Here is a 27,383-nt window from a genome sequence, read left to right on the forward strand (position 1 = left end):
TTTGTCTGCAGTATGCTATTACTGGTGCCAGGCATTTTGTGAAAACCCTGGGTGCAGTGGATAAGCCAAAAGGCAGTGCAGAGAACTGGTAATGGGTTGAACCTGCAATGAAACGGAGGTATCTTCTGCAATTTTGTCTGATAGGGACATGCAGGTATGCCTCCTTGAGGTCCAACGTTACTAGCTATGCTTTCTTGCCCAACATGGGAAGAAGCTGCTGTAGTGTTAGCATCTTGAATTTGGGTACTTGTAAGAAGGTGTTTAGAATTGAAAGGTCCAGAATGGGTTTCCAAGCATTGTCCTTTCTGGGGACTAGAAAGAGCCTTGAGTAAAATCCTTGGCCATGCTCCCGTGTAGGTACCAGTTGAATGGCTCATGTCTATGAGAGCTGTAATTTGTTTTTGTGCCTCTGCCCATTAATTTTGTGGCAGGTTTGGCATTCTTTTTATCCTTGGCAAGGTGTGGAAATGGAATCTGTATCCTTGTGAGATAATGTCCAGGACCCATTTGTCCTTTGTGACGATGCGCCAGTTGTCTGTAAAAAGTGCTAATTTTCCTCCCAAGGGAGCTGCCAAGAGCGTTTTGCTTGGCAGTTTGAGGGTCGAGTCATTGTGTTTGCCTTCTAGTAGTTTGGGACCTGTCTTCTCCTCCCTTCTGTGTTGCAGTGCCCCACTGATGAGGTTTGTAAGGGCCTTGTGACTGACCTCTGCCACTTAGGCATCTGTATTTGCCCCTCTGTGGTCTGTCAGAAGCTGGAAAGGCCCAGTTTTTTGTTAGCCAATTTCTGCTGAAGCATGGGGGCTGAACCTGTAAGAAATCCTTGACCGTCTGCAGAGATTTTGCTTTATCCTCCATTTTCTTTAAAACCACTTCTGCTTTGAAACCAAATAAGACATCCTGTTGTAAAGGTGTATCTAGTAACTTTGCTTTAACATGATCAGGCAGAGTTTGTTCCTTTAACCAAGCATGCCTACGTATAACAGACCCAGTAACAGCTGCTCTACAGGAAGCTTCCAAGGAATCAAATCCACATTGTAAAGTATGTTTGCCCACCCGTTCAGCTGCATGCAACAAATCAGACTGTTGAGGGTGCGTGCTCATCTTTTGTTTTATTTGAGACATTAGGAATTGCTGGTATTTAAGCATGTGAAATTGACAATTTAGTGCTCTCATAGCTAGAGTAGCTGAGGTGTAAACCTTCTTCCCCCACCTATCTAGTGCTCTGGAGTCCCTTTCAGAGGGCACAGGATTTTTAGCCATAGAAGCCTTAGCCCCTTTGAGACCCTGGGAGATTGTCTCTGGATCAGAAACAGGGCTTTTGTAAAGGAATTTGTGTGAGTCAGGCACTCTATAGTATCTGTCTGGTTTGGCTGGAGCAGGAGGCAGAGAATCTGGACTTAGACTAGATTCTAAGTAAACATCATCCACAATGTCAAACTGGGGGGATAGCAAGTGGTCTGTGCTGGGGGAGTAAAAGAAACTCTCGGAGCCTTTTCTTTGAGTCGGAGTAGTCCTGACCTTCCCAGTGGAAATGTTCTCTCATGGTATGTAAGGTTTCCCCAAATGAATAGTCTTCAGGGGGAGAAGCTGAGGGAATGGAATCCTCAGCATCAGAATCTTCATAAGGGAGAAAGGAGTAATCCTGTTCCTCAGAGGAGCCTGAGGAAATAGACACTTGATCAGAGGAGGCATAATCCTCCTCTTGTCTAGGCCTTTTGTTGGGTGGGGGTTGGGAACTCCTGATTAAAGAAATCAAATCTTCAGCCATTTTAAGCATCTGTTTCTTAGGCATGGGGCCTTGAACTGGAGATTGAAGTGTAGTCTTTTTTGGTTTTAGAGGAGTCTTAAGCTTAGCATAAGATTTTATGGTGAGAGTAGTCGGTCTGAAGACACCTTCTGAAACCGAAGGTGTTTCTGCAGCACCGGCTTCTCCTTCTGCAATGTCGTCGAAATGGCTGCGTCGGCCTAGAACTCTCAGCCAGAGAATCTGAAGCAGTCAGGGGTTCCAATTCTGCGGTAGCCAGGGGCTGCGTAGGCGCCTCACTGAAAACCGGTGAACCGGCGACCAGCCCAGCCGAGGCCTCGGAGTCTGGCTTGGCTCTAGGCTGCCTGTCTTTATCTTTGCGTTTTTATGCACGCCGGTAGTCGGTTGCTCCGACGGCATAGTGTAATTAAATTTCCTACTGAAGTAGTGTCGTGTGAAATCAAAGCGTCACTTAATAGTTCGCTTATTGAACCTAGCACAAAATTGACAACCAGTGATGTCGTGGTCTGGGCCTAGGCAAGGTATACAATAAGAATGAAAGTCCTTATGAGGTATTTGCTTCCCACAAGAAATACAACTGTTAACTTCTTCTGACATCGGTCTGAGGCAAGAAAAGTTTCCCCAACGGGGTACTTAGCTTTATTGAAGACTTTGGATCTGAAATTCGACTTCGAAAATCTCAGGAGTCGGCCGACCAGCACTTGCGTACTGCTTCTGCTTCGGGCACCGCGCGGCAAGAAAGACTGAAGAAAATGGCGTCGGATGCCTCTTATATACCTCTGGCGCACTGACGTCAGGGAAGAAGCGACAGCAACCGACGCCGGACCAAGAATTTGGAATTCAGGCCAACTGCGGGACCGCCTGACAACAGGATAACCCAAGTGTGATGACTGCAGCAGGGTAACACGATGAACATCCACAAACATAGAAATGGCACTCCTAATTAAGCCAACCAGTACCTTCACTTATAAAAAGAACCGGAGTCACACTAAGGGAAGTACAGTTGTGTACACTTACCATAAATGGAGATGTTCGAGAGTATTCACTGTTGCAGTCATCACTTGTGGGTTATCCCTGCTGGGTAGACCTCAGCCGGTCTGAATACCACACTAAAGGATTTCCCTCCTGCGTCGGCTGCAGGTCGCCTGAGACCAATGTTAGGTCATCAGGGCTATAGAGAGAGGCAGCAGATGCCATTACATCCGTTTTTCTTGCCCCCAACCTATAGGAGCCCTGCCAAGAAGGCCTGAAGGTGGTCAACCTGGGGTAGGCCATTAGCTATAATGAAAATAAAGAGGGGGAAAGTGGGAGGGAAACAGGACTGCAACAGTGAATACACTCGAACTTCATTTATGGTAAGTGTACACAACTGTACCATATTCTTCATGTTTCACTGTTGCAGTCATCACTTGTGGGAAGATTCCTAAAGCTGAAAAGTACGGTGAAATAAAGGGAAGGAGCCAGAGTCTAGGCTTGCACTGCTTTAAGTAGAAGCCACAATGCCCTGCAAGACTGCTGAAGCAAAGCCTGCCCTGGATTTGGAGAAAATAGCCAGGTGGTAGTGTTTTGTGAAGGCGAGAACTGATGTCAAGGTGGCAGCTTCTAAAACATTCTTGGTAGGAATGCCTCTAAGGAAGGCAGTGGAAGTTGATGCTGCCCTAGTAGAATGGGTTCTGACTGATTTGGGAGGTTATCTTCCCATGAAAGGAGTAGCAGAAATGCATGCAGTGTGATATCCATTTAGAAATGGTCTGCTTGGCTATAGGTTTCCCCGCTGCCCCTAGGGCAAAGCTGACAAGCAGCTGGTCAGTCTTTCTGAAAGACTTGGTCCTATCCAGATAGTATCCAAGCTGTCTGTGCACATCTAATGTATGGAGAATCCTTTTCTCCCTATTTTGTGGGTTTGGAAAGAAGGTAGGGAGATTGACAGCCTGACTAAGGGACACGTCAGATACCACCTTAGGCATAAAGGAGGGGTTGGTTCTAAGAGACACCCTGTCTGCATGGAAAATGAAAGGTTCAATGGCCATGAGAGCCTGTAGCACGGAAACCCTCCTGGATGAGGTTATGGCCAGCAGGAAGGCAGTCTTCCAAGAGAGGTGCTTTACTTCTGCTGAGGCAGCTTGTTCAAAAGGAGGTAAAATCAGTTCTCAGGACAAATTCCAGTTCCCATGCTGGAGTGGGTGGCCTTCTAGGTGGTCTGATGTGCAACACCCCTCTAAGGAATTGTTTTAACAGGGGATGGGAGAACAAAAGCTGCTCTGTTGAGGAATGAGCAGAAATAGCTGACACATGAATGTTGATATGAGAATGACAATCCCTTCTCCACAAGCTCTGCCAGGTAGTCCAGAACCAAAGTGACTGGCATGGGTGCTTTCACCCTTACTGTGGCACCAGGCAGTAAATCTTTTCCATTTTGCGGAATAGGATTTCCGGGTGCTGGGCCTCCTTAATGATATCCAGAACCTGCCTGATCAAAGGTGGCCTAATATCCGCCTCTGGGGTATAAACCATGCAGATATGCTGAGTGTTTGAAGATTTGGATGCAGCACTGACACTTTTTCTTAGGTTAGCAGCTTTTCTGAGAGAGGCAGGCTCATGGGTAGCTCCTTGGTCAGGCTGAGGTGTAAGGGGTACCAGTACTGCCTGGGCCAGTTTGGGGAAATGAAGATAGCCCTTGGCCCTTCCTCCCTGATCTTTAGATGCACACTGGGAATCAGTAGCAAGGGTGTGAAGGCGTACACAAACAGGTTGCCCCAATAAAAGGAAAAAGCGTCCGTCCAAGCTTGTGGGTGGAACTCCCTGGAGCAAAACTTGGTCAGCTGTCGGTTTTCTATTGTTGTAAACAGGTCTACCTCCGGCGCCCCCCAGAGCTGTATGATGCTGAGGAAGGTCTCCCTGCGTAGCTGCCACTCGTGGGGGTTCAGGACACTTCTGGTGAGGTGGCCTGCCAGGGTGCTCTGTTCCCCTGGAATGTACTGGGTTATCAGATGTAGTCCCATAATTGAGGCAGTCTGCCAGATAAGCATAGCTAGGCGACAAAGGGGGTAGGAGTGTGTTCCCCCGTTTGTTGATGTACCACATGGCCGTGGTGTTTGTCTGTTTTGATCAAGAACACTCCTGGTCTCAGTTGGAGCTTGAAAGCTATTACAGCCCTGTGACCACCAGCATTTTCTTTGGGTTGATATGGAGGGTTAGATCTCCCTGATCCCAGGTGCCCAGAGTGCACGTCTCCTAAGTGAGCCCCCCATGCTGTGTCTGAGGCATCGTTGGTGATGGTCTGGCCTTGAGGAAGAGTGATAAAGGGTAGACCCCTGTTCAGGGTACAGACTTCTGCCCACCACAAAAGTTCCTTCCTTAAGAAGGGAATCAGAGGCAGCTGGTGCTCCACTGAGTGTTGGCACCACAGGTTTCTGAGGTACCACTGTCGTTTTCTCATGTGGAGCCTGGCCAAAGGCACTAACAGGATACAGGATGCCATGTACCAGAGTGCTTGCAGGAACTTCCTTGCTGTGAGGTGCGTCCTGCAGCTAGCTGAGAAAAGTAGAGGGGGAGAAAGCTCTGCTTCTCTGAAGAGAGGAAGGCTCTTTGGGTAGATGCGTCCAGAAGAGCTCCTAAGAAGGTTATCTGTCTTGTGGGCTGGAACTGGGATTTTTCCTTGTTGAAGGTAAATCCCAGAGAGGTTAGGAGGGTTTGGACAAAAGTAGGATCCTGCAAGAGTTTCTCCTTGGTGTCCGCCTGGATGAGTCAGTTGCCCAGACAGGGGTAAATCTGTATGTTTTGCTGTCTGCTATAGGGAATGACAGAAGCCAGGCACTTGGTATCAACTCTGGGAGCAGTAGACAAGCCAAAGGGCAGAGCAGAGAACTGAAAGTGCTCTGAGCCTGATATGAAGCATAGCAAACTCCTGCAGGATGCCCTTATGGGCATATGGAGTTAGGCATCTTTCAGAGCTAGGGTCACTAGCCAAGCATTTGGTGCCAACATTGGCAAGAGTTTTTGAAGGGTTAGCATTCTGCGTTTTGGCACTGAGGGGCAGATTTAATGTGAACAGGTCTAGAATAGGATGCCAGGAGCCCTCTTTTTCTGGGTACTAGGAACACCCGTGAATAAAATCCTTTTCCCGCTTGTTCCTCTGGTACTGTCTCCAGCTCCTTGAGCACATAGTTTTTGAATCTGGTGGATGGCCTCTGTCATCTGATTTGCTGGTTTGTCTGGAAACCCTGAAAATCTGGGGTTCTAAAGTGAATATGTACCCTTGGGAAATGATGTTTAGGACCCACCGATCTGTTATGATGGTTTGCCACTTGCTTAAGAATAGGGAAAGCCTTCCTCCTAGCCTGTGTGGGGATGACGGGAGGCAGAGGGGGGAGGGGGAATCATTGTGAGTCCTTAGGATAGGGAGTGGACTTGGAACTCCCTTGTCAAGGCGTAGTAGGGGGTCCACTGTCTAGGCCTCTGCTGGCTTTGCTGCTGTTGCCTGGAGGGACTATCTCTGCATCCTTTCCTTTGCACAGCTTTTGCTTGGGCAGGAAAAGACCAGTGTTTGGTAGGAAAGCTCCTGCTGAATCTGGGGGGTTGTACCTGCAGGAAGTCTTTGATAGTCTACATTGACTTGGCCTTGTCTTCCATTTTCTTAATTACTTCCTCTGCCTTACGGCCAAAAGTACAGTTGTGTACACTTACCATAAATGTAGATGTTTGAGTGTATTCACTGTTGCAGTCATCACCTGTGGGTTATCCCTGCTGTGGTAGCCCTTGGCCAGCCCGAATACCAGTCTCAATTTTTTTTTGTGTCTGCTGCCGTTGCCTGTAGTCTGACGTCAGGTTGTCAGCGCTATAAAACAAGGCAGCCGATGTCATTACATCCGTTTTTCTTGCCCTAACTCATCAGAAGCACAAGGAAATAAGGAAAAGTGGTCCTGGTGGATAAAAACCACCGTGGGAAGCTTATGTCCACCTAGGGGAGGATGCTACATGGGAGATGCAACAGTGAATACACTCGAACATCTACATTTATAGTAAGTGTATGCAACTGTACTATGTTCTTCGTGTTTCACTGTTGCAGACAACTGTACTATGTTCTTCGTGTTTCACTGTTGCAGTCATCACCTGTGGGAGGATTCCCAAAGCTGAAGAGAGGGGTGGAAGGACAGGTTAGAGTGCTAGGCATGGGTCAGCAGGCCCTGCAGAACTGCAGAGGCAAATCCTGCCCTAGACTTCGAAAAAGAGGTAGGTGGTAATGGTTTGTAAAGGTATGGACAGAGATCCAAGTGGCAGCTTCCAAGATGTCCCTGGTGGGGTCTCCTCTGAGAAAGGCCGTGGAAGTGGAGGCTGCCCTAGTGGAATGGGTACAGATAGACTTGGGGGGTGTTCCCATGTAGTCTGTAGCAGAAATGGATACAGTGTGATATCCATTACGAAATGGTTTGTTTGGAAATGGGCTTCCCCTCTGCCCCAGGGGCAAAGCTGACAAGTAGTTGGTCTGTTTTTCTGAATGGTTTAGCACAGTCCAGATCGTATCAGAGTTGTCTGTGCATGTCTAGCGAGTGTAGAATTCTTTCCCCCTTGTTTTGAGGGTTGGGAAAGAAGGTGGGTAGGTGTATGGCCTGGTTGAGGGTCACATCAGATACCACACCTTGGTCATAAAGGAGGGGTTAGTACTCAGGGAGACCCTGTCTGCATGGAAAATGATGGCCTCAACAGCCATGAGAGCCTGAAGTTCTGATACCCTTCTGGCTGAGGTGATAGCTAGTAGGAAGGCAGTCTTCCAGGAGAGGTATTTCAATTCTGTAGAAGCAGCAGGTTCGAAAGGAGGCGAGATTAGTTTTTCTAGAACATAATTCAGGTCAGAGGATGGCATGAGAGGCCTTCTAGGAGGTCTGATATTAGAAGCCTCTCTGAGGAATTGCCTAATCAAAGTAAGAGATAAGAGGGGTGGGTCTGAATCGTAATGAGCATAAATGGCTGAGGCATGGATGTTAATAGAGGAGAAAGAGAGGCCACTATTGAGCAACTCTGCCAGGTAATCCAAGATATGAAGGATAGAAGGATGGGAGGTACTGGCCCCTTTGGACTGGTTCCAGGAGCAGAATCTTTTCCATTTCCCTGCGTATGAGTTTCTGGTGCTGGGCCTTCTGGCCTCTGTGATGTCTAGGACCTGTTTGCTTAACAGGGACTCCTTGTTAGCTTTTAAGGTATAAGCCATGCTGAAAGATTGAGAGTCTAACTCTGGGTGCAGTATCTTCCCCCTCACCTGGGTCAATAGGTCTGAGATCGGGGAAGCTGCATGGGGGTATGTAAGGTCAGGCTGTGCAGTAAGGGGTACCAGTGCTGTTTGTGCCAATCTAGAGCAATGAGGATGGCCTTTGGTCTCTCCTCCCTTATTTTGATCAGTACCGTGGGAATAAAGGGCAGAGGTGGGAATACGTACACAAAGAGGGAGCTCCAGGGGAAGGTCAAGGTATCCACATTCCACGCTAGGAGGTGATCTTCCCTGGTACAGAATTTTTGCAGCTGATGGTTGAGGTGCGAGGCAAAGAGATCCACTTCCGGAGTCCCCCACTCCTGAGTGATATGCAGAAAGATTTTGCTGTGAAGCTGCCATTCGTGGGGGTCCAGTAAGTTTCTGCTTAGGTGGTCTGCCAGGGTGTTGTTGACCCCTGGTATGTATTGGGCAATTAGGTGTAGACCCATGGAGATGGCTGTAGGCCAGAGGCTCATGGCTAACCTACAAAGGGGGTAAGACTGGTTCCCCCTCTGTTTGTTGATATACATTACTGTGGTGTTGTCTGTTTTTATAAGGAGAACCCCTGGTCTGAGATGGGGTTTGAAAGTTGTCAGAGTCTTTTGTACTCCCATTGTTTCTTTCTGATGTGCAAGTGAAGTTGCTGGGCATCCCAAAGACCCTGGGTGCACCTGACTGCTAGGTGAGCACCCCCAAGCAATGTCTGAAGTGTCTATGGTGATGATCTGGACAGAAGGGCGGAGGATGAAAGGAAGACCCGTGTTCCTGGCACAGGCCTCTGCCCACCAGAGAAAAGTACAGTTTTGTACCTACCATAAATGTAGATGTCCGAACTGGATAGCATCTGCAGAACTGTACTATGTCCTTCATGGATGCATCTGCAGTCACTCACACCTTACACATGGGATCAGAGGGAGAGAGGTCTCTAGGGACAGAGTGCTGGCATCAAAGGTTTTTTAAATGCCACTGAAGTTTGCTCATGTGAAGCCTGGCCAGAGGAATGAGAAGGATGAAAGATGCCATGTATCCCAGGGCTTGAAGGAACTTCCTTGCAATGAGGGGAGTTCTGGAAGCCAGCTGGTTAAATTAGAGAGGCAAGAAGCTCTTGCTTTTCTGGGGATAGGAAGGCCATTTGGGATGCTGTGTCTAGCACATGTCCCAAGAAAATGATCTTCCTGGTGGGGTTTTGCTTTTATTTCTTCTTGTTGATGGTGAACCCTAGGGAAGTTGGGAGTGATTTGACAAAGAGAAGGTCCTGCAGCAGATTTTCTTTGCACTCTGCCTGAATGAGGCAGTCTTCCAAGGTAAGGGTAAATTTGTATACTTCTCTGTCTGCAGAATGCTATGGCTAGGGCCAAGCATTTGGTGAATACTCACAGCAGTAGAGGAGCCAAAGGGCAGCGCAGAGAATTGAAAGTGCTGTGAGCCTGCTTTGAAGAGCAGGAATATCCTGCACGATTCCCTGACGGGGATGAGGAGGTAGGCATCTTTTAGGTCTAGGGTCACTAGCCAGGCATTTTTTGTTAGCATAGGCAGCAGCAGCAGCTGCTGCAAAGTTAGCATTTTGAATCTGGGGACCACCGGGGAGGTGCTCAGAATGGATAGATCCAGGATGGGGTGCCAAGTGCACTCTTTTCTGGGAACAAGGAAAAGTCTGGAATAAATGTCTTTGCCTGTTTGATCTGAGGGGACAGGATCTACTGCCCCTGAGATATGAGAGTTTGGACCTATTTCAATGCCTCTGCCACTGATTTGGAGGCAAGTCTGGGTACTCTCTTGGAACTGGGCTTTCGCTGAAAGAGAACTTGTATCCCTGAAAAATTATCTTTAAGACCCATTGGTCCTTTGTTACAGAAAGCCAATCGTCTTTGAAGAGGGAGAGCCTTCTTCCTAGGTTTTGACAAGTGAAGGGTGGGCAGAGTGGGAAGGGGGAGTCAATGTGAGTGTTTGCCACAGAAGGCTGGCTTAGAGCTCCCTCCCTTAGAGACAGAAGTGGTCCATTGTTTGATTCTCTGCTGGCCCTGGGATAGGGGCCTGGATGGTCTGTCCCTGTGGGGCTTGCCTTGGCTCTGTCTGCTAGGTGCAGGGAAGGTCCAGTGCTTAGAGGGAAAGTTCCTGCTGAATCTGGGAGGTTGAACCTTAAAGAAATCTTACAGTTTGCACAGAATTTGCTTTGTCTTCCATTTTTTAAGCACCTCTTCTGCTTTTTCCCAAAACAAGTGTTCCTTATCTAGGGGTGCATCAATGGGTTTAGACTTGACATGATCAGGGAGAGGTTGTTCCTTTAGCCATGCATGTCTCCTAATGACAGATCCGGTCACTGCTGCCCTGCTAGAGGCTTCTAGGGTATCATATCCACATTGTAATGAGTGTTTGGCCACTTGACAAGCAGAGTGCAGTACATCTGCTAACTCTTTTGAACTGTCACAGTCAGGAAGGGTGGCAATCTTCTGTTTTAATAGTTACAAAGTGTGTTATAGATATTTTAACATATGGAACTGAAAATTGAGTGCTCCAATAGCCAAGTTTGCAGAGGTGTATACTTTTTTACCCCATCTGTCCAGAGCTCTGGAGTCCTTGTCAGAAGGAAGAGGATTCTTGGCAGAACTAGTCTTAGCTCCTTTAGGTCCCTGTGTAAAGACCTCTGGGTCTGCAGCAGGATTTCTGCACAGGTATTTGAGAGAATCCGGTACTCTGTTACCTGTCAGGTTTACTGGGAGCAGGTGGGAGGGTGTCAGGTGCTAAGCTGGATTCATGGAAAACATCATCTACCACTTTTAAAATAGGGGGGATAGCCAGGGGTCTGTGCTGGGCATGTCCAGAAACTCTCCAAGTCTTTTCTTAGACTGTGGGAAGTCCTGAGATTCCCACTGGAAATGTCCCTTGAGGGAGTGAAGGGTTTCCCCAATGGAAAGGTCTTCTGGAGGGGACATAGAAGGGATGGATTCCTCTGCATCTGAATCCTCATAAGCAGTTAAGAGATGCTGTTCCTCTTCAAAAACTGAACAGTCAGATTCCTCAGAATGCTGTTCTGTCAATTTCTGGAGAAGGGTACCTTTTCCTTTTAGAAGTTGTGGCCTGACTACCCCTGATAAGGGAGATGAGATCCTCCGCCATTTTAAGCATTTGTGCTTGGGGTGGTGGTGGAGCAGAAGCAAGATAGCGGCTAGAAGCAGATTTCCTAGGAGTGGCCTGTCTTGTAGGCCTGAGAGAATCTGTCTGAGACACAGTAATCGGATGTGAAAACGTTGGTTTTTGTCTAGATTTGGTAGTGCGAAAGGCCTCCTTGGAAGCTGGTGCCTACGTCGCTACTCTGGACCCAACCGAGGCAGAGACAGCCAAAGGCTCGGAAGACGAAGAAGATTTCTGCAGTATACCGGACTCCAAAAGGGTCTCTGTAGAGGCCTGCGTAGATATCTGGGCATTGGGGCTGTGAAAGCGCCTCACTGAATTCCGGAGAACTGACTACTTGCTTAGCGGTAGCATCTTGTGAAGGCTTAGCCTTGTGTAGTCTGTCTCTATCGCTATTTTTTTGGAATGTCCACAGATCGTTGGTTGACGGACGTCATATCAGAATGCAGAGATGGAACACGAAAATAACTGTCTACAAAAAGAGCTCTACAGCAAATGGTTCTCGCATTAAAGACGGCAGACGTCGTGGTCTGGGCCTAAACAAGTGACGCAGTAAGAATGGAAGTCTCTGTGTGGGATCTGCTTTCCACAGGCAAGACAACTGTTAACTTTTTCAGACATCGGTTAGTGCAAGAAAAAAGGATCCCCAATGGGGTACTTTTCTCTAGACATTTTCAGCTGAAATTCAACTTCTGGTAGCGACCGACTGACACTTGTGCAAACTGCTTCTGCTACGGGCTCAACGGCAAGAAAGACTGATGTAATGACGTCGGCTGTCTTGCGTTATGGCACTGACTACCTGATGTCAGACTACAGGTGATGGCAGCTGACGCAATAAAACAATGACTCTGGTATTCGGGTCAGCCGAGGGCTACCACAGCAGGGATAACCCACAGGTGATGACTGCAGCAGTGAAACATGAAAAACATCAATTGTTCCCTGAGTGTCCAGAAATTTTGATTTAACCTGATCAGGCAAAGGTTGCTCTCTCAACCATGCATGCCTTCTAATGACTGATCCAGAAACTGCAGCCCTGCTAGAGGCTTCCAAAGCATCAAATCCGCAACGCAGGGATTAGCCACTTGACAGCTGGAGTGAATCAGATCTCCTAGTTCTATGGTAGTAGTACTGTCTGGTAAGGTGGAAATGTTCTGCTTTAATAACTCCAGTGTGTTCTGCTGATATTTAAGCATATAGAATTGGAAAATGAGAGCTCTAATGGCTAGGGTAGCCAAAGTGTAGACGTTTTTGCCTCATCGGTCCAAGGCTATGCTCTCCTTGTCAGAGGGTAATGGATTTTTGGAGGAACTGGCCTAGCACCCTTGGGTCCCTGAGTAATGATCTCTGCGTCAGCTGCAGGGTTCTTGAACAAATACTTATGGGTATCTGGCACTGTGTAATATCTATCAGGCTTTCTGGGTGCAGGGGGCAGGGCATCAGGGGTGAGACCAGACTCCAGGAAGACCTCCTCCACCACATCCAGAATGGGAGGAATGGCTAAGGGTTTGTGTTGTGGCAAGTCTAGGAACTCTCTCAATCTCTTCTTTGATTGGGGGTAATCCTGAGCCTCCCAATGGAAATGCTGTCTGAGAGAATTTAAAGTCTACCCAAATGAGAGGTCCAAAGGAGGGGATGCAGAAGGAATGGATTCCTCAGCATCTGAATCCTCAAAAGTTACATGGACTGTTGTTCAGTGTCCCGAGTCCAGAAATTCAGAGTCCTCTGACTCCGAAAGTACCTCTGGAGAAAGGTCCCTTTTTCTTTTGGCTGGAGTAGCTTAAGTAGACTGGTTACCCCTGATGAGAGATTAAATCCTCAACCATCAGAAGTAACTGCTGAGACTGAACAGGTTGGGTGGTAGTTTGTGACTAAGCACCGAGGAAGGAGTTTTCCTAGGAGTGGCCTTGCTCTTAGGCCTCAGTGATTAAATGGGCTTAAGGTGTGGTTTTGGCTGGTGGTGTGGCTGTTGGTCATCCGAAAGGCCTCCTCAGATGCCAGTGCCGGCAAAGCGGCTCTGGACCCAACCGTGGGGTGGGCGACCGACAATTTGGAAGGACAAGCCTGATCCGGCAGCATACCGGACTCCAAAATGGTCTCAGTAGAGGCCTGAGATTGCTCTACAGCTGTTGTCAGGGGCTCACTGAGTTCCGCTGTGCTAGTGGACGTTAGGTTGGCTGACTTCAGGTTCGAGTCTTCTGTGGGCCTAATCTTCTGTGGTCTCCCTCTTTCCTTTTCTCTTTTTAGGAATTTCCATAGTAGACTGACGCCATTTCGCATTCGTAACTACTCTCCCTGAAATGCCTAGCTACAAAATCAGCTCTTCTACAGATTGTCCTAGCGTTAAATATGGCACAGAACAGACATCCGAGGACATTGTGGTCTGGGCCTAAACAAGTTACACACAGATTAGGAAAGTCTTGGTGTGGTATTTGTTTTCCACAGCGGAGACAGTTATTAACTTTCTCAGACGTGCAAGAACAGAATCCCCAACAGGGCACTTGGCTTTAGTAGTGCTCTCCCTCACTCCGGCAACTGCTGACCAACACACTCGCAAACAGCTTCTGCTTTGGGGTCTACGGCAAGAAAGACTGATGTATAGGCATTGGCTATCTCTCTTTATAGCCCTGATGACCTGATGCCAGTCTGAGGGGACCTGAAGCCGACACAGGAGGGAAATCCTTTACTCTGGTATTCGGGCCGGCCGAGGTCTACCCAGCAAGGATAACCCAGAAGTGATGACTGCAACAGTGAAACACGAAGAACATTTGCATGTGTTTACCTGGTAAGGCATACATGTATTTTCTTTGTCTGCCTTACACCACTGCTGTCATGCCTAAAGTACAGTTTTGTACCTACCATAAATGTAGATGTCCGAACTGGATAGCATCTGCAGTCATAACAACTGGGTTGTCCTGTCGTCAGGCAGCCCTTCAGTCGGCCGGATTCCAAAGTCCGGGTCCGGCTTCGGCTGATGTCGCACTTCACCCGGCGTCATCTCTGTTGGTCTTCGGGTATAAAGGCATCAGCCGACGCCATTTTCCTCAGTGTTTCTTGCCCCAGATGCCAGTAGCCCTCTTGAAGGCTAAAAATTTTGGATAAATGCCAATGTTTCCAAAAAGATAGTGGTAAACACAAAAAATAAGCATGTATGTACATATATACAACAAATACACCATAAAAGACTCCCCCCCACCAGCTAGCTATTAGGAGGGTAAACACCCTAGGAGTACCACAGAGGGAAGGAGGGAGGGTAATCCTGACTGCAGATGCTATCCAGTTCGGACATCTACATTTATGGTAGGTACAAAACTGTACTATGTCCTTCATGGATGCATCTGCAGTCATAACAACTGGGTAGAATACCATAGCCAACTAGGGAGGAGGAAGAAACTAGATTATGGTGTGTTTAGGATCCCTTGCAGTACAGCAGTGGCAAACCCTGCTCGGGATCTGGAATATAGAGGCAAATTATAATGCTTGGCAAATGTATGCACGGAGGTCCAAGTAGCCGCCTCAATAATGTCTTTGGTTGCCACTCCTCGTAAAAAGGCTGTGGTAGTGGCTGTTGCCCTTGTAGAATGAGGTCTTATGTTCTGTGGAATTGGTTTTCCATGGAAGGAGTAACAGAATCGTATGCAATTTCCTATCCATTTGGAGATTGTCTGTTTGGAAATAGCTTTTCCTTCCCTTCCTGTTGCATAGGCTACAAAAAGCTGATCAGTTTTTCTGCTACTTTTTGTTCTGTCCAGGTAGTAGCGTAGCTGTCTATGTACATCCAAGGTATGCAGTATTCTTTCTCCTCTGTTCTGTGGGTTGGGAAAGAAGGTAGGTAGGTGGATTGCCTGATTTAAAGACACTCTGGATACCACCTTAGGCATAAATGTAGGATTAGTCCTCATGGACACTCTATCTTGATGGAAGATTAGGAAGGGTTGTACTGCCATTAGGGCCTGGAGTTCAGAAACCCTCCTGGCTGAGGTTATTGCCAGTAGGAAGGCGGTTTTCCACGATAGATGCTGTAGGTCTGCTGTTGCTGCTGGCTCAAAGGGTGATAGTGTCAACTTTTCTAGCACAAAGTTCAAGTCCCAAGCTGGTAATGGTGGTTTCCTTGGAGGTTTTACATTCTTGATTCCTCTGAGGAACTGTCTGAGTAATGGGTGTGAAAAAACAGGTGGATCAAAGCTGTATTCTGCTGATATAGCTGATGCATGTATCTTGATGGAGGAGTAGGACAGGCCTGAATGTAGAAGTTCTGCCAGATACTCCAGAATGTTAGGCATATCTATGTTTGACACATCTTTTCCTCTTTCAGTACTCCAAATGACAAACCTTTTCCATTTTCCTGCATAGTTCCTTCTTGTTGAAGGTCTGCGGGCTTCAAGAATAATGTCTTTAACTCTTTGGGAAAGTTCTGGATTAGCTGCTGCTATGTGATGTTCCATGCAGTCAGTTGCAACGTTTTAGGTTTGGATGCATGATGCTGTAGTTGTTCTGAGTTAACATCAAAGGCATCAGGGGTATTGGCCACATATTGTTCTGAGACATGCTCCTCAGCAGTGGGTACCAGTGTTGTCTTGGCCAGTTTGGAGCTATTAGGATTATCCTTGGACGTTCTTCCTTGATTTTTAGTAATACCTTGTGTATCAAGGGAAGAGGTGGGAATGCATATGCTGTTAGGCCTTTCCAGCTGAAGGACAGCGAATCCACTTTCCATGCTAGTGGGTGGAATGTCCTTGTGCAGAACTTTTTGAGCTGGTGATTGAGAGGGGAAGCAAACAGATCTGAGGCATTCCCCATTTCTTTGAGATGGTCTTGAAGATGTCCGGATGTAGCATCCATTCGTGGGCATCCGATGTGGTTCTGCTTAGTATGTCTGCTAGAGTATTTTCTTTTCCCGGTACAAATATTGCCTGTAACTGGATGTTGTAGCTGAGTGCCAGGTTCCACAGCTCCAAAGTCATTCTGCATAGGGGGTATGAATGAGTGCCTCCCTGTTTGTTGATGTACCACATGACTGTGGTGTTGTCTGTCCTTATCATCAACTGTCCCTCTTTGAGAAATGGTCTGAAGTTTTGGATTGCCAGTTTTACTGCCAGCATTTCTTTTAGGTTGATGTGCAGGTGAAGTTGATCCTGCGTCCACAATCCTTGCACACATTTGTCCAGCATGTGGGCCCCCCATCCTAGGTCTGAAGCGTCTGTTGTGAATGGTCTGGCTTGCTTGACATCTGCGAAAGGGTAGCCCTGGGTTTGACTGGCATGCTTGAGCCCACCATAGGAACTCCTGTTTTAAGCATGGAATTAGTGGAATTTCTGTTTCTAGGCTGTGCCTGTGTTGGGACCATAAATTCTTTAGGTACCACTGTAGTTTTCTCATATGTAGTCTGGCAAGTGGGACCAAGATTATGCATGATGCCATGAAGCCCAAGGCCTGCAGTACTTTTCTTGCTGTTAACTTGTTCTGTTTTGTTAGTGCCAAGAAGTAAAGAGGGAGTTCTCTTTGTTTTTCTGCAGTTAGGAAAGCCATTTGTTTTACTGTGTCCAATTCCCCGCCCAAGAATGTCCTTGTCTGGGATGGTATCAGCCTTGATTTTTGTAAATTGACTGTGTATCCCAGTGCTTGTAGCAAGTAAATGACCCTTTGTAAATCTGTTGTCAGCTTGCTTTTGTTGTCCCCTTGTAGCAGGCAGTCGTCCAGGTATGGGTAAATTTGAATTCCCTGTAGTCTGCAGTGGGCGATTACTGATGCCAGGCATTTTGTGAATACTCTGGGCAGTAGATAAGCCAAAGGGCAATGCTGAGAATTGATAATGCTCTGATCCTGCAAGAAATCTGAGGTATCTTCTGCAGATTGGTCGAATGGGGACGTGCAGGTATGCCTCCTTGAGATCTAGAGTTACCAGCCAACACTCCTTGCCCAGCATGGGAAGAAGTTGCTGTAGGGTCAGCATTTTGAATTTTGGGACAATGATGTATGTATTTAAGGTGGACAGGTCGAGAATAGGTCTCCAACTTTTTCCTTTCTTGGAACTAGGAATAGTCTTGAGTAGAATCCCTTTCCTTGTTCTGTTGTTGGCACTCTTTCCACAGCTCTCATGTTTGCTAACTGCATTATCTGTTGTAGAGCCTCTGTTTTTGATTTGGAGGTAGATTTGGCATTCCTCTTTTGACTGGTAAAGTGTGGAAGTGGAACCGGTAACCTTGATCTATGGTTTGTAAAATCCACTTGTCTTTTGTGATATAGTGCCAGTTCTTTGAAAATAAGGTTAATTTGCCGCCTAATGGAGCTGCTATTTGTTCCCTGGTAGGCGGATTTAGAGTTAAGTCACTGTGGCTGTGTTGTTGTAGTGGCAGTGGTTGTGTCTGTGCCTCTGTTGTTACCTTGCCACTGTCGTCCTCTGTAGGCACCTCCTCTGGATTGGTTTCTGCCTCTGGAACGTCTATTCCTGCCCCTTTGGGATCTTGTGGAGTCAGGAAAGGACCAATTTTGGCAGGCCAGTTCCTGCTAAACCTTGGGGTTGGACCTGCAAGAAATCTTTAACCGTTTGAACAGATTTTGCCTTTTCTTCCATTTTCTTCATTACCTGCTGGGTAGGTGTACCAAACAAGCTGGTCTTATCCATAGGAGCATCTAATAACTTAGCTTTAACATGATCCGGTAAAGCTTGTTCCTTTAGCCATGCATGCCTTCTTATCACTGTGCCAGTCATGGCTGATCTAAATGAAGCCTCCAGTGCATCATAGCCACATTTTAAGGAATGGTTACTAACCTGTTGTATGTTATTTACCATTTCTAATACATATTTCTTATCAATTGATTCATCAGAGGATAGCTTTTATGTTAACTGATCAAGCATAAACTCTTGGTATTGTATCATGTGAAACTGACAGTTTAAAGCTCTAGCTGAGAGAGTAGCTGAAGTGTAAACCTTTTGCCCCATCTGTCTAAAGACCTGGCTTCCCTTTCAGAAGGAATAGGGTTTTAGCTGTGGTGTGACTACTGCCTTGGGACCCTGGGATATAGTTTCGGGGTCTGCAAGTGGGGCCTTGTAAAGGTGGTGATGAGTGTCTGGTACCCTGTAAAATCTGTCTGGTTTGGCAGGGGCTGGAGGTAAAGAATCTGGTGCAGAGCAGACATCATTGAAGGCATCATCCACTACAGAGAGCACAGGAGGTATAGCTAAGGGCCTGTGTTGTGGAAGGTGCAGAAAGGTTCTAAGTCTTTTTCTGGAGTCTGAGAAATCCTGCTGCTGCCATTGGAACTGCTCTCATGGCATGTAAGGTTTCCCCAAAGGAAAATTCTTCTGGTGGGGAGGCAGCTGGAATGGATTCTTCAGCATCTGAGTCTTCAAAATTGGAGAAAGGAGCCTCTGGCTGGTCTGCTATGTCTGATTCATCAGCAGAATCATCAGAGGACACAGGCTCGGGGCTCTGCCCTAGGTCTCTTCTCTGGGGCTGAGAGGCCCTGTCTGGGTGAGATTGAGATCCCCTAATTAATGAAATTAAATCTTCTGCCAGGGTAAGCATTTGTGAACTAGAAGAGGGCCGTGTTGTAGGGGTTTAGCAGGCACTGTTCTAGTAGTTTTGGCTGCTTTGGCCCTGGCAAAGGCCTTAATGGACATGGCTGCTGGAGGCCTAGCAGCACCACGTGCTGGGGTAGACACATCCAAGGGAATGGTGTCTGATAAGTCAGTGGCAACCACCGTAGTGGATAAAATTTCTGAGGCCGATTCAAGAGAAGTAGCAGGGGCCTCAGTGGTAGTGATAGATTCTGCTGTATTTTGATCAGCTTTCGGTTTCGGCGAAACCGAGACACTCATGATTTGCTTAACCATGGTTTCGGCGAAACCGCGGACCCGAGTGTCGGTCTTTATCTTTGCGTTTTTAGCAGTTTGGGTAGTCGGAGGATCCGGCGGCATAATACGCAAAATCAGAACCGAAAACTGTTCAGCAAACTCCGACCGGCGCCTAAGCGTTCGTCGGTTGAAAGAAGCACAGGGCGAACAGGCTGCTACGTCGTGGGCTGGGCCTAAACAAGGCAGACAGTAAGAGTGGAAATCCTTATGAGGTATTTGTTTCCCACAGGTTAAACAATTATTAACTTTTTCTGACATCGGCTGAGGCAAGAAAGAGTCCCCAACGGGGTACTTAGCTTTAGAAGTCTTCGAAGTAGTATTCGTAGAAGTAATCTCTGGATCCGACCGACCGGCACTTGCGAACAGCTTCTGCTTCGGGCGCCACGCGGCAAGAAAGACTGAGGAAAATGGCGTCGGCTGATGCCTTTATACCCGAAGACCAACAGAGATGACGTCGGGTGAAGTGCGACATCAGCCGAAGCCGGACCCGGACTTTGGAATCCGGCCGACTGAAGGGCTACCTGACGACAGGACAACCCAGTTGTTATGACTGCAGATGCATCCATGAAGGACATCTGTGATTTATAAAGAAATCAGTCAGACATGCCAGCTAGCCAGGGTTCATTGCTGTATGGTAAGAGGGGGATCTGGTGCTAAGTAAGCTCCCACTGGTAGGATTTCAACAGTGTGCGTCTGTGTGCCTGTCTGTGTGTGCGTCTGTGTGTGCGTCTGTGTGTGCGTCTGTGTGTGCGTCTGTGTGTGTGCGTCTGTGTGTGTGCGTCTGTGTGTGCGTCTGTGTGTGTGTGCGTCTGTGTGCGTCTGTGTGTGTGTGCGTCTGTGTGCGTCTGTGTGCGTCTGTGTGTCTGTGTGTGTCTGTGTGTCTGTGTGTGTCTGTGTGTGTCTGTGTGTGTCTGTGTGTGTCTGTGTGTGTCTGTGTGTGTCTGTGTGGAAGCAGCTTTGCCTGTACCACAGGAGACCCCCTTATTAGTAGGGATCTTCCTGCTGTCCAACAGAGGGAATGGGTAAGGCTACATTTTAGCAGCACTAGTATGTTGCTCAGCAATGCCTGCTGAACAACACAGTAGAAGGGGGGGGGGCACGGCTGTGACCACTAACACCACAACATCCAGCTATACCCTGCTTGACTCCCATAGTTTACATCAGTAGGACCAGCATGTACAAGGGTGTTATAGGTTTGTGAACAGCACAAGATTATGGGATACCTGCAAGTGTGCCTGGGGTGTTACTTGTGCACAATGGAACAAGATGTCAAGAGACTCTTGCTCCACTATACACTAGGGCTGCATGAATTACAAAGGACTTTTGTATGCAATTATACAGAGTAAACATGCTCAGAAAGTACATCTCGTGGGTCTGGTACATGCATCTACTGCACAATATAAAATAAATGTTGACAGAGCTGGTAACATGTAACTTGAACCCATCTAATTGTTTAGGACACCCCGACTATCAATATGTTATAAAAACCAAGACTGGTTTCTCAATATTAAAAAATGGCAAACTATTTAAATCACCTTTCACTCCAGTTTTGAACAGGAAGCAGTCAATACCACTGAGCAGTGTCACATGCTCACCACTTCTCTACTTTTATAAGAAAGCATTTTGTTATATTACTGAACTTAAAGTTAAAGCGGTGGTGGTGGTGCTGGGGTAGCGTTGTCACCTCACAGTAAGACGCTGTCCAGTTAGATTCTCAGCTAGAGCGTCTTCTGTGTGGATACATGGGTGAATGGGCGTACCTTTGTTGAAGGTTGTGCGTCAGGGCTGGTAACTCGGCGCGTAAAAATCAACTACCAATCATTAGCGGACCGGAGTTCCGCTGTGGCGACCCCTAACCGGGAAAAGCCGAAAAAAGACTACTACTGAACTTAATGTTAAAGCAGAGACAAGTACATATTCAGAGACTGAAGGCAACAATTTCACATTAATTTACATTACAACCACTAGAATATAATCCAACATACCTATAGATGGTGATTTGAAAGGGTATTTGTCTGGTAAATCCACTCTAACTTTCCACACACCTCCTTCATATGGAGCTGAAACAAAAAGAAAAGCACTGAAAGACATATTTTACATCTCACTCTTTTATATATATATATAAATGCTAAACACTATGCCAACTCCAAAATGTCAAAGATGATGTATTAAAAACTTAAAGTTGTCTTTCCAGAAGTTTACAACTATAAAACAAGGTCCTGAAGGAAGCCTTCCAAGTAATACGCAGCTGACATTTGTTGGCATAAATGGCTTTCTGGATAAACTCAGCATAAAATCAGCTACTACATTAAAAGTCTTCTCTTCTACTATGAGATGGCCAAGATACTCTGGACTTTTAACTGGAATCCCATCAAAGAAAGTGTTTCAGCAATCAACATCATCTACCAACAGAAATATGTCAGTTCTGAAGAATCAAGCAGACAATAATCTGTGAATAAAAAGTAAATCATATGGTAAAGAGAGAACAGATGTCACAGAGAAGCCCCTCAGGAGTGGTAGAAATGCATGGGTAAATCCATTAGATGCACACACTGTTATGCATCAAGCTCCAGCAAACAGAATGCACTTGCCTGCTCTGACCTGCACACACCAACCTTACACATCAGTTAAGAAATGCTGTTCTCCACAAGGCCAAAGTTTTATCTCCTACTTGAGCAAAGGTTACTGCTTGCAAAAAAACAATAGGAAAGGTTATAAAATTATAACTTACAAGAGGATTATTTTGTCACATCACCACAGCTGAAACACTCCACATAAATAGGACAGGATGAGGAAATGATCCATTCCCTTCAGAAGGCATTGGTGCATACAGATGCACACTAAGCCACAATCTACAAATGAAAGTTATACACTGAAAGTACAGTTGTGTATGCCATAAATGTAGATGTTCGAGTGTATTCATGTTGAAGTCATCACACTTGGGGTTATCTGCCTACAGGTAGCCCTCAGTCGGCCCGAATATCAGAGTCTTAGTATTTCTGCGTCGGATGCTGTCGGTTCTTCCATGAAGTCAGGGTCTATAAAAACAGGCAGCCAACGCCCACTGCATCAGTTTTTCTTGCCCCAAATGTCAGGAGTCCCCAAACAGGGAGCTAGTATATGGTGGGGAACACCACCAGTAAAAAGTAAATACCAATGCCATTAGGAATGGCCATAGAGAGGAGAGATAGAAAGATAAAGAAAACCAGGGGGCTTGAGGGAGGGAAACCAGGACTGCAACAGTGAATACACTCTAACATCTACATTTATGGTAAGTGTACACAACTGTACTATGTTCTTCGTGTTTCACTGCTGCAGTCATCACACTTAGGTTGATTCACAAAGCTGAGGAAGGGTGGAGGCTGTCAAGAAGGGTTAGGGATGGCTAGTAGGCCTTGCAAGACTGCTGTAGCAAATCCAGCCCTGGATTTAGAAAAGATAGGTAGGTGGTAATACTTGGTTAAGGTGTGTACAGAACTCCAGGTTGCAGCTTCCAGAATGTCCCTGGTAGGGACTCCCCTGAAAATGCTGTAGAGGTGGAAGTAGCCCTAGTGGAATGTGGTCTGATCCCCTGTGGGGTAGGTTTTCCATGGTGCTTGTAGCAGAAATGGATGCAGTGTGCTATCCATTTGGAAATGGTTTGTTTTGAAAAGGCCTTACCCTCTCTGCCCCTGTAGCAGAGCTGGCTAGCAGCTGGTCAGACTTTCTGAAAGGCTTAGTCCTGTCAGGGTAGAACCTGAGCTGTCTGTGCACGCGTTCAAGGAGTGCAGGATCTTTTCCCCTTTATTCTGAGGGTTAGGGAAGAAGGGTGGCAAATGGATGGCCTGGTTTAAAGCCACACTGGACACCACCTTAGGCATAAAGGACAGGTTAGTCCTGAGGGAAACCCTGTCAGAATGGAAAATAATGAAGGGTTCCCACAGCCATTAGTGCCTGTAACTCAGACACTCTTCTTGCTGAAGTTATGGCTAAAAGCAAGGCGGTCTTCCAAGAGAGGAATTTTAACTCTGCTGAGGCAGCAGGTTCAAAAGGAGGAAGTGTGAGCTTTTCCAGTACAAAGTTGAGGTCCCAGGCAGGGCTGGGTGCTCTCCTAGGGGGCCTTAAGTTGTTAGCCCCCCTAAAGAACTGTTCGAGAGGGTGAGAAAATAGATGTGGCTCAGTACTATAATGAGCTGAGATGGCAGAGGCATGAATCTTAATGGAGGATGAGGACAAGCCTCTGTGGAGTAGCTCTGCTAGGTAATCCAAGATTAGAGATAAGGAGGGCACTCTTGTGTCCTTCCCTTGAGACAGATTCCAAGAACAATATCTTTTCCACTTTTCAGCATAGGATTTCCTAGTACTAGGCCTTCTGGCTTCAAGAATGACATCCAGCACAGGTTTGCTGAGGGTTGCTGGTGGGGTATTCAAGGTATAAGCCAGGCTGCAAGGTTTAGGGTTTGCAATTGTGGATGCAAAATCTGTCCCTCCTGCTGAGACAGCAGGGTAGGAGTCTGGTGAAGGGGTGGCACTGTTGTCAGGCTGTATAAGACTGGGTACCAGTGCTGGTGTGGCCAGTCTGGGGCAATAAGAATTGCCCTTGGTCTGTCTTGTTTTATCTTGAGTAGTACTCGAGAGAAAAAGAGGTGGAAAGGCATAAGTTGAGAGGTTTTCCCATTGAAATGATAGGGCATCCTCCATCAAGGCCCTGTTGTGAGGGTTCCTGGTGCAGTATTTGCTCAACTGGTGGTTCTCGGGGGAGGCAAACAGGTCCACCTCTGGTGTCCCCCACCTCTGGATCAGAAGCTTGAAGGTGTTGGGCTCCAATTTCCACTTGTGTGGATCTAGGAGATTTCTGCTTGTCGTCTGCCTGTGAATTTTATTTGCCTGGCAGGAACTGAGCTTGTATATGCACTTGGTTGCTCAAAGCTGTGCTCCAGAAGCCCAAAGCTAACCTGCATAGTGGGTAAGAATCGGTTTCCCTCCTGCTTGTTTATGTACCAAATAATTGTGTTGTCCATTTTTATAAGCAGTTGTCCTGGAAGGATTAGGTGTTTGAAGGCTGTCAGAGCATTCTGTACAGTTAGCATCTCTTTTTTGATTGATGTGCAGGAGAATCTGTCCTGGGTTCCAGTGGCCCTGAATGCATTTGCCTGCCATGTGAGCCCTCCATGCATAGTCTGATGAGTCTGTTGTCAGGGTTTGGGCGGCGAGGTGTTGAGTAAAAAAACAGTCCCTTGTTGTGGTTGCATGCTTCTGCCCACCAAAGGAACTCTGCCCTTAGACAAGGTATGATAGGAATGACTATTTCCAGGTCCTGAGAATGTTGGCACCAAAGACTTTTTAAGTACCACTGATGTTTCCTCATATGCAGTCTTGCATATGGAATTAGCAGAATACATGAGGCCATTAACCCTAAGGCTTGCAGTATTTTCCTTGCAGATAGCTGGGTTCTGGTAGCCATTTGTTTGAAGTAGTTTGTCAGATCTGTTTTCTGTTTTTCTGAAGTGAGAAATGCCATCTGGAAAATTGTGTCCAAGCTTGCTCCCAGGAATACAATCTTTTGAATGGGCACCAGTTGTGATTTCTTTTCATTGATGGTGTACCCCAATGAAGTGAGAAGGCTTTTTACAAATGCCAGGTGCTGAAGTAGCAATTCCCGACTGTCTGCCTGAATCAGGCACTCGTCCAAGTAAGGGAAAATTTTGAAAATTCTCTGCCTGCAGTATGCAATGGCTGGAGCCAGGAACTTTGTGAATACTCTGCGCACAGTAGATAAGACAAAGGGAAGTGCAGAGAACTAAGTGCATAGAGCCTGCCCTGAAACGTAGACATTTTCTGCATGACTCCCTTATGGGGATGTGCAGATAAGCTTCTTTTAAGTCTAGAGTGACTAACAAGGCATCCTTGACTAGCATAGGAAGAAGCTGTTGCAGGGTAAGCATTTTGAATTTTGGGACCACCAGAAAGGTGTTGAGAATTGATAGATCCAGGATTGGGTGCCAACAGCCCTTTTTCTGGGCACTAGGAAAAGTCTGGAGTAGAAACCCGGACCCCTTTTGTTCTAGTGGAACAGGTTGAATAACTCTGATATTCAAGCAGTGAAAGTACTTGCTTTTGAGCCTCTGCCCACTGGTTTGGAGGAAGGTCTGGAAATCCGCTTGGGGTTGGCAGTGAATGGAAGTAGAATTTGTACTCATGGGATTCAATGTTTAGGACCCATCGGTCCTGAGTAATGGACATTGTTTTTTGCATGAAAGGCAAGTTTTTCTCCTAGGGGTACAATTAATTGGGCAGGGCTGGGAAGGATAACTGATACGTCATTGTGAACTTTTTCCATAAGGGGGCAGCTTACTACTCCCTGTTTTTGATGTGGGGGCACTCCATTGTTTAGATCGCTGCATACCCTGAGACTGTAGTCTGGGTGGCCTGTTTCTCCTGGGTTTGGTCTGGGGAGGCCTGGAAGAGGCTGGAAAGGACCAGTTTTTTTGAAGGCCAATGCCTACTGAATCTAGGTGGCTGCACTTGTAAGAATTCTTTTGACAGTTTGCATAGATTTAGCTTTTTCTTCCATCTTTTTAAGAGCGTCTTCTGCTTTGGTGCCAAACAGTCCTTACTTAAAGGATGCCCAGCAGTCTCTCCCCACCTCTTTTCAGGCGGAGAACAAGCAGTCTCATCTTCTACCCACTCTGACCAGAGGCTTACCGAGGGGTCGCCCAAGAAGAATTTGCCCTTAGATAATGACATTCATGTACATGACTTTGACAATTCTGTTTCTTCCGAAGTCTTCAATTTGACTAATAGATCCTTTCCCCAAGAAACCATTCAGGTTTTGAAAAAGGGCTTTTCTTTCATCCCTTCCCAAAGGGCTGAACTGTCATCTCTTCTTTTGGACTTAAGACTTTATTTAAGAAAGCTTAATTTAAAATTGATTTGTGAAAAGGACCCGGATTTAGATAATGACCTTACAGATGTTAACTTACGCATTCCTTACAAAAGAAGTTTATTTAATCCACCTCTTAACAATACTCTCCAGATTTTCCTCAAACTTTGTGAAAAGGACTTCCGTAATCTACTTGCTTCCCCCAGTCCACATAAGTGGTTTAACCTTTCCAACACTCAATTTTCAGCTCTTAAAACTATGCAAAAAGATAAAACACTTAGAATTATGACAGCTGATAAGGGTACTGGTATTGTCCTCATGGAAAGTGAGCGGTATGTTCACACTCTACAAAAGGATCTTAGCAATAGTGACTACTACAAGTTGGTACCTTTATCTCTGGTACACCGTGCATTTAAAAAGATAGATAAGGTTCTTTCTTCTCTTACCAAACAAAAAGCTATTTCCACAGAAGAAGCAGATTTCATGATGGTCCCTTGCCCTCAGTTAGGAAAATTTTTTGGTATTCCCAAAATTCATAAGGACCCAGTCAATCCCCCCTTTCGACATATTATTTCAAATCAGAAAACAAAAACTGAAAGGATCTCAGAATACTTGGACTGGATACTTAATCCTATAGTGCAAAGAGCACAGTTTTACCTTAGAGATTCCTGGGATTTCTTGAACACTCTTTTTCTTCACCCACCCACTTCACATAACATTTTACTTGTTACTTTGGACATTGAAACTCTTTATACTAATATCCCCCATACTGAAGGTGTTGACCTACTACGCTCCTATTTATCTCATGCTACTTCTCTCACCCAAACTAGAATAGACACCATATGCTGTTTGACTACTTTAGTGCTTGAGGGCAATTTCTTCCACTTCAATTCTTCCACTTATCAACAAACCAAGGGGGTGGCCATGGGTTCTAAAATGGCACCAGCATTTGCAAATTTGGTTCTAGCTGCTTGGGAATTACACTCACTTATTCATTTACCGGATTTTAGATTTGTTACACTTTACAGGAGATACATTGACGATGTCTTTTTTATCTGGGAGGGTGGTGAGGAAAGACTTCACTCTTTTCTAAGATCTCTCTCAGCCTCCATTCCTTTTCTTAATTTCAAATTATCTTCTTGTGGGAATCAAGCTATATTCTTAGATACTTGTGTTACTTTTGACCCTGTCCTTCTTTCCTGGTCCTCCACTCTACATAGAAAAAGTACCTTTAGAAATAATTACTTGGATTACACAAGCATGCATCCATTTTTTATGAAACGTAACATGGCTAGGGGGCAGTTCATTCGTATTTCTAGGTTAGTTAGTAATGACAATGACTTTTACAGGGAATGTTCTATTCTTAAGTCTCTTCTTATTGATAGGCACTATCCTGCTAATCTTCTGGATGCTATCATAGCAGATGTCACAAATTCTAGACTTACAAAGTTTCCTCCCATTATTAAATCTGGCTTCCTTCCCACTGCTAATAAAAATAGTACTGTCTTTGTTAACACAGCTT

General features: G+C 46.2%; 1 protein-coding gene across 1 annotated transcript in view; it reads right to left on the reverse strand.

The window, feature by feature from the left end:
- The window catches only part of UBE2H (ubiquitin conjugating enzyme E2 H), a 940,085-nt gene that overhangs the window by 507,849 nt on the left and 404,853 nt on the right, over positions 1-27,383 (reverse strand). Inside the window, exon 3 of the mRNA XM_044088848.1 lies at positions 20,985-21,059. Coding sequence (XP_043944783.1) covers positions 20,985-21,059 — 75 coding nt within the window. The remainder of the gene's footprint in view (positions 1-20,984; positions 21,060-27,383) is intronic.

This window comes from Protopterus annectens, chromosome 11.part0, assembly GCF_019279795.1.
Source record: "Protopterus annectens isolate FY-2018-M chromosome 11.part0, PAN1.0, whole genome shotgun sequence".
NCBI classification, from domain to species: Eukaryota; Metazoa; Chordata; order Ceratodontiformes; family Protopteridae; genus Protopterus; species Protopterus annectens.